Source organism: Mastomys coucha, unplaced genomic scaffold (assembly GCF_008632895.1).
Source record: "Mastomys coucha isolate ucsf_1 unplaced genomic scaffold, UCSF_Mcou_1 pScaffold1, whole genome shotgun sequence".
Lineage (NCBI taxonomy): Eukaryota > Metazoa > Chordata > Mammalia > Rodentia > Muridae > Mastomys > Mastomys coucha.
In genome coordinates, this window is record NW_022196891.1 from 16569319 (window position 1) to 16577139 (window position 7821).

At 47.0% G+C, this 7821-nt stretch overlaps 1 protein-coding gene across 2 annotated transcripts in view; it reads left to right on the top strand.

Annotated features, from left to right (window-relative positions):
* Sctr (secretin receptor) overlaps nt 1-7821 on the top strand; it is a 62408-nt gene that overhangs the window by 47359 nt on the left and 7228 nt on the right. For both annotated transcript variants that reach the window (XM_031380695.1, XM_031380705.1), the window contains 4 exons: nt 3905-3965; nt 4571-4640; nt 5655-5746; nt 6663-6789. In XM_031380695.1, the coding sequence (XP_031236555.1) occupies nt 3905-3965; nt 4571-4640; nt 5655-5746; nt 6663-6789 (350 nt within the window). The remainder of the gene's footprint in view (nt 1-3904; nt 3966-4570; nt 4641-5654; nt 5747-6662; nt 6790-7821) is intronic.

Consider the following 7821-nt stretch of genomic DNA (forward strand, 5'->3'; position numbering starts at 1 on the left):
CCTCTCCTGCCCTCTCCTGCCCTCCCCTGCCCTCCCCTGACATTGTGTTGTTTTCATCTACAGATGCATGGCTCCAGTTCTTTTTTTTGCAGGTTTGTTGTTGTTGTTGTTGTTGTTGTTTTGTTTTGTTTTGAGATAGGAACTCACTACCTAGCTTAGGCTGACCTGGAACGAACAATCTTCCTGCCTCAGTCTCCTCAGGATGGCAAATACAGGCCTGTGGTTTAGGTCCTTGAATGTGGATTTACTTAATGTGTGTGTGCATGTGCATGCTAGTTTGAGTGATGTGAACTGTACTGTGGGACAAAGGGCAACGTGCGGGAGGGGATTCTTGTCTTCAACCCTATGGGTCCCTAGGGTGCCACTCACTGAGCCATCCCAGCAGACCACATCCTTGATTGGGAGAATGCTCCAGAGGCACACCCCCCTTATTTTATTTTATTTTTTAATTTTTCTTTTTTATTAGATTTTGTTTGTTTGTTTTGTTTTGTTTGTTTGTTTGTTTGAGACAGGGTTTCTCTGTGTAGCCCTGACTGTCCTGGAACTCACTCTGTAGACCAGGCTGGCCTTGAACTCAGAAATCTGCCTGCCTCTGCCTCCCAAGTGCTGGGATTAAAGGCATGCACCACCACTACCCAGCTGATATATTTTTTATTTACACTTACATTTCAAATGTTATTCTCTTTCCTAGTTTCCTCTGCCCCCTCCCCCTGCTCACCAACTCACCCACTCCTGCTTCCCCTACCCTGGCATTCCCCTACACTGGGGATTCACAGCCCAGGGACTAAACCATCAACCAAAGCGTACACATGGAGGGACCCATGGATCCAGCTGCATATGTAGCAGAGGATGGCCTTGTGGGACATCAATGGGAGGAGAGGTCCAGAGCCATCTCTTAGAGCCTTTCTCTTTGCCCTGGCTTTGTTCTTGTCGCAGAAACTCATTTAAGTCACTGATACATCCTTTTTTTTTTCTAAGTTCCCGCTCTATCGTCACTGTTCAGTTTGTTTATTCTGCGTTGGGGAGGGGGGGGACTTCTAGTCTTTATCTTCCAACTCCTCTACAGAGTATTTGTTTTGGAAACTGTGTGTTCATTTATCTGCCCTTTCTTGTTCTCTGATGCTCCGGATGGGCAGCATCCTGCTGTCTCTTCCAGATGCAATCTTCCCGGTCTCGCTGGTGACCTCCCTGGGTTGTTTTGTTCAAGTTCCTTCAGCTCCTTGCATGGTCTGTTTCCTCTCTGCTCCTTCTCTGGTTGTTTTGTTTCTAGCTTTTGATGTAATCTGATGTCTGTGACCTTGACTCCGTTCATAGTTAAGAATGAGTCACTGTAGAGTTGGTGGAAAGCTGTTTCCCCAGGGAGACTGACCTGGAAGTGGCTACTGTGTTGAAGGGTCCTCAGCTATTTCTAGGCCTTTAAAAGTTGTAGTTATTTCTTTAGTGTGTGCAGAGGTGTGTGTGTGTGTGTGTGTGTGTGTGTGTGTGTGTGTGTGTGTCTGCTGTGCATGCACATACACATGCCACAGTACACATACAGAGGTAAGGAATCAGTTTGTGAGAGTTGGTTCTTGAGTCCAGGGCTCAAAGTCAGGTCGTGAGGCCTAGTGGCAAGTGCTTTTACCCAACAGTGCATCTCGGCAGCCCTATTTCTAGGCCTTTTGTCTACGGCCATTCAGTTTATTCCGAAAAGTAGCCTTTAATGCTCTTGTTTGAAGTCACAGGGTCAGAGTAAGGTAGAGACTTGCTGTCACCTGTGTGCCTGGCCTCTCCCCATCCACTATATAAACCAGCAAAGCTGTTAGAATCATTGCATTGGTCTCAGTGAAAAACTAAAGAGGCTGTACCTGGTGGTGAAAGTGTGGGGACTCAGCTACCTGTGAGGCTGAGGCAGGACTATGACTGGAGTCTAGGAGTTTGAGGTCATTGGACAACATAGTAACCCCCCCCCTCTCCCCTCTCTCTTTCTATATATACATATATACATATACATATATGTATATATACATATATAGTGAGTACATATACATATATATATGTATATATATATACATATATATATATATATATATATAGAGAGAGAGAGAGAGAGAGAGAGAGAGAGAGAGAGAGAGTGCTTGCCTAGCAAGCACAAAGTCCCCAGTTGATTCATTGCACCCAGCATGAGGGTATGCACCTGTCAGCCCAGTACTCAAGAAGCAGAGGCAGGAAAATCAGGAGTTCAAGGTCATCCTCAGTTACCTATTGACCAACCTGGGCTACATGAGACCCAGTCTCAAGACAAAGTAAAGCAAAGAAAAGAGCAAGACCTGATGATGGTGTAGGCCTGTGATAACCACTTTTCATGTGGCTTCTGGGAACTCAGACTCAGACAGTTCATGACTGCCCAAAAAGCATTAGCATCTACTGACCGATCTCCCACTCCAATGGACAAGGTTTGTACAAGTCAGTACTTTAATAAAGTTAATAGTTTTCCACCTGCTGGATTCTCTATCTACCTGACTCTGCTATGCACACCCCATTTCAAACTAGGGCCTCCCCAAATTGCATCCATGTGCCTTCTCTCCCTTTCAGAAGTCTTCAGGCTCCTGGAGTATCCCAACCCCAAGTGGCATGCAGGTTCCTGTAGGATGTAGTTTAAGGACGAAGCCCGTGGGTTCTCTTTGTAGCACCCAAATAGTTGACACAGAAACAAGCTGTAAGCCTGAGCTGGGCAGGTCTGGGCTGCTCTAGCCTTCTAAGCTGCTTACCTCCCAGCCACAGGCTCCGAGCTATTTGCAGTTTGAGTCTCATCCTGGCTTGCTCTGCTCCACGTGTGTCCTCGTGGTGAATCCCTTGGTGACGTGCTCCTCATGACTCCTCCTGGACCTCTCTCTCTCTCTCTCTCTCTCTCCCTCCCTCTCTCTCTCTCGCTCTCTCTCTCTCCTCTTCTTCCTCCTCCTCCTCCCCTCTCCTCTTCCTCCTCTCTCCTCTCCTCCTCCTCCTCTTCTTCCTCTTCTTCTTCCTTCTCTTCCTCCTCTTCCTCCTCCTCCTCCTCTTCCTCTTCCTCCTCCTCCTCCTCCTCCTCCTCCTCCTCCTCCTCCTCCCCTCTCCTCTCCTCTCCTTGCCAGGACACCTCCCCTACTCAGAAGGGGAAGTCCCACCCTGTTTTCTTCTGCCCAGCTAATTGGCTGACCAGCTTTTATTGACCAATCAGAAGGTAATGGAGAAGAGTGTTTATAAAACATTGAGACAGGGGATGCTTCATAAAAATAGCAATATCAAAGTCTGGCCTGTTCCCAACTTTTTGCCAGTATAGCAATCAGCATTTGAATAATATAAAGACAGCCTTTACGCTGTGCACAAGGAGATTATTCCTGCAGGTTCCATCTGACTCCATTGCAGTCCTTACAGCATTACAGAACCCTGGAAGCAAGAGGGTACACATATGCTACGGGTGGAAAACGGGGTTCCATGGCAACCGAATCTCATCATCTGCTTAGTGCCTAGACAAGGATAAATGTCTGTTCACTGTGTCTCTGTTGAAGAATGAGTTAGTTGTCTCTTTGCTGTGACAAACTACCCTGACAGAAACAACTTAAGGAAGTGTTTGTTTTGGCTCAGGGTTTGAGGGTATACAGTGCATGACAGCAGTAAAGGCACAGCTGCTCACACGGCATCCACAATCAGGAAGCAGAGATGTGAATGCTGGAGCTCAGCTCTCTCTCATTTTTATTCAGTGCAGGACCCCAGCCCTTGGGATAATGCCCCCCATGTTTGGGGTAGGTATTCCTATTTCATTGTACCTAACCCAGACAGTCCCTTGAAGGCCTGCCAAGAGCCTCGTCTGTTGAGTCTTTCTAAGTCCTGTCGCGCTGACCGTCAGCACCGAGCATCACACTATGCCTCTCTTTGTTCTGATCTTCAGGTTCTCCAGCCATTTTTGTTACTTCGTGGGCTATCACCAGGCACTTTCTAGAGGACACTGGGTAAGCTGGGAGGAAGAGAAGTAGTAACCAGAAGACAGCACAGCATCCCACCGCCGGCCTCTGGAGCTGCTGCCTCTGCAGCTAGGAATCGCTGGCTCAGGAGGCAGAATGCTTGCCTAGCACGCATGAAATTCAGTGTTTGATTCCATTGCCGCATTAGCTGGATATAGGAGAGACATATTTTTATGATTAAGGGTTTTTTTAAAAAAAATTATGTTTAGACATGTAGAGTGTGTGTGTGTATATATGTTTATACATGTAGGCAATGGACATATGTTTATACATGTAGATACGTGTACATTTGAGTACAGATGCCCACGGAGGCTGAAGAGCACATTGGACCTCTTGGATCTGTAGTTAAAAGGTGGTGACGATTGGTCCTACATGGGTGCTGGGAACTGAACTCAGGAACTCTGCAAGAACAGTATATGTTCTTAACCACTGAGCTACCTCTCTGGCCCCCAGAGGAAGAGATCCTGATGGGTGAGCATACTGACGGGATGCCTCAGGTCATAAGCACCACCCCCCCTTGTTACACTAGGGAACACATCAGCCAGTCAGCCCAGTTCCCCACCCCTGACGATGACGTACACTCTCTTCCATAGATGCTGGGACATCAACTCCAACGCTTCCATCTGGTGGGTCATTCGAGGGCCTGTGCTTCTGTCCATCCTGGTGAGTGGCTGGCCTCTGCTGAACTGAGGACAAGTAGGTACTCCTGAACTCAGAACCAGTGAGTAACCCTGAGGGTTGAAGAGCCTGGGACCTGAGTTCCCAGCAAAGGCCACGAGGTATAAGCTGCAGGATCGAAGAGGTCAGAGGTCAGAGGTCAGAGGTCAGCAGGCCGTTCCCCAAAGAGTGGCAGGAGGAAGTACACCCACTTCCTCTAGTCAAGAGGCATTCATCTCAGTTTTTGAGGCAGAGTCGTTCACAGGACCTAGAGCTCATATATTTACATAAACAAGCAAACAAACAAAAACCTTCAAAATATACCTCCAAGAAAAAAAACCCAAACACTACCACCACCACCACTACAACAACGACAGCAACAGAAAGTAAATTCGTTCCAAGTATAGCAAGGTAATTTTGACACTCAGGAGACTGAGGCAGGAGAATTTAGAGTTGGAATCTCATCTGAGCTCCATCATGACATGCTGTATCAAAGAGGAGAGGGTGGGGTTGGCACAATGACTCCATGAGAAAAAGCACTTGCAATACAAACTGACCACTTGTGTTCCATCACCAGAACCCACAACAGAAGAGAGAAGCTATTACTGCAAGTAAGCCTTTGACCACCACAGACATGCGTGTGCATGTGTACACGCGTGTGTGTGCACAAATGCATGAGCAAAAACACAAATATAATAAGAAAACTTAAAAATAAATAAACAAATAGGTAAAAGTGGGCCCCCATGGCTCAGGCAAGCCTGCACTCATCAAGATTTACAGGGAATTCCAAGCCCAAGAATGAGTGATCTGTCTGGCAGTTGCGTAGATCCATGAGTCATGTGTTGCTTCCAGCCATGGTGTCTAGATTTATTTATGTCACTGAGACTTTGAGTGCAGGGATGAACAGCTGTGATTTGCCTTTCTGTATTAACTGTCCCCAGCTCTAGGGGTCAGGGACAAGATAGAGGACTCAGGAAACCAAAACACCTTCAGCCTGACCTCTGCCTTTTTGCTTTGCAGATCAATTTCATCTTTTTCATAAACATTCTAAGAATCCTGATGAGAAAACTTAGAACTCAAGAAACAAGAGGAACTGAAACAAGCCATTATAAGTAAGTGTGAAGCAAAGAGCTTGGCATGCTGGGACGGTCAACAAGCAGCTACCGAGTGCCTGCTAGTCACTAAGTGTGAAGACAAGCTGGGGACATAGCTATGGTGTGACTAGGGTGGGTGGGTGGGACTAGGCCTGAGTGTGAAACCTCAGGCACTGTGCAGAGAGAAACTGGGAAATCAGACAGGAAACCTACAAGCAGAGAGATCCGACCATTGCAAGGCTGGGAGGGGGAGGAAGTGGGTAGGAGGTGTTCCGATGGTGTGGACTCGATAGGCCATGGCATTGTTTGTTAAGCACAGCAGCAATAGGACAGGCATCTATCTGATTGATACGCTAGTACAATTTTACTTATATGTTACCGACAGGGGTGGGTGACCAGAAGCACTGAGGCTTGGTCAGGTGTCTGTTGTTCTTACCACTTGACAAGCACGCAGGCCTTAGGAGGTTTTTTGAAGTAAATGGAAACATGTTAGAGATGTTGCTCTATAACAGAATATTTGCTTAGTGTGAGTGAGAGCCAGGGCTCAGCAGCTAGCACTGTAAAATACACAGATCATAGGTAAGTGGGTAAATAGGTAATTATATAGATGGATAACAGATATGTGTACAAACATTTAAGACAGAACACAGGTAGGTGATGCATAAGCAAGTGATTGATAGATAAGCAGGTACATAAGAAAATGACTGATAAATGATAGATCAATAGCTGATGGGTACACAAATAAATGACAGATATGGATAGACAGACAGATGAGAGACAGATCCAGAGAAACAAGCAAAACCTCCCCAAACTGAAAAAATATCTGGAGACATTGCAGCCAAACTTAAAGTGGTCAGTCCCTAAATGAATTGAGCTCTCTCTGTGATGGAGGCTTAAGCAGATCAGGAGTGTCAGCATGTCCCTGTGTCCCCAGGCGCCTGGCCAAGTCCACCCTCCTACTGATCCCCCTCTTCGGCATCCACTACATTGTCTTCGCCTTCTCCCCAGAGGACGCCATGGAGGTCCAGCTGTTCTTTGAATTGGCCCTGGGCTCCTTCCAGGTATGTTTTGGGAACTGTGATTTAAAAGAGGACTCCTCAGGACAAGAGCAATGGCTCACTCAGTAAAGTGTTAGCATTGTGAGCATGGGAATCCGAGTTAGATCCCCAGATCCCACAGAAAGCCTGCATGGGGTGCATGCCTATAGTCCCAGTGATGATGAGAAGGGAGAGACAAAGGGATCCCTGGAGATCATGAGTGAGGAGATGGTCCAGGCCAAAGAGAGACCCGATGTCAAATAAAAACTCAAAGACACCTGAGACCTCCACATCTACACACGAGTTCATCTACACACATGTGTGCGCGTGTGCGCACACACACACACACAGCTTTCAGTGTTCTTAGAGAGATATGAGGCTGCAGAGTCAGCCGGTCTGAAAGTCAGTGTCATACAGTGATGGCCCAAGGGCCACAGGGGAGGACCTCAGGATGTGAAGTGATTTTGAGTCTCCAATAGTAAAAACATATTGGAAGTGGGAGAGGCTTTCTCCAGGAGGGAGAAAGTGGGGCCAAATCACCCCAGCGTGACATACACAGTGTTATACAACCACAACTGGCAGCACATTCACAACCACTACGAGGCATAGGCTGCGTAGTCACAGGCGGGCTGATGAACCCTCCTTTCTTACTGGGAAGTCAAGAGGAAATGCCTAAAGCTGAGAAATTGGAAACTTGCAGCATCAGTTAAGAGAGTTCAGGCTGGAAAAGAAAAAAAAAAGCCGGGCAGTGGTGGCGCACGCCTTTAATCCTAGCACTTTGGAGGCAGAGGCAGGAGGATTTCTGAGTTTGAAGCCAACCTGGAACAGAGGAACAGAATGAGTTCTAAGACAGCCAGGGTTATAAAAAGAAACCCAATCTCCAAAAAACCAAAGATAAAACAATTACAAAAAAAACCCTGATTGTTCAGGCTAGACTCCAGTTACTCTGAAACAGAGGTGGATGGGCAGGAGTGTGTGTGCGTGTGTTTGTGTGTGTGCGTGGTGTGTATGTGTGTGTGTGTGTGTGTGTGGTGTGGATATGTGTGTGTGTGTGTG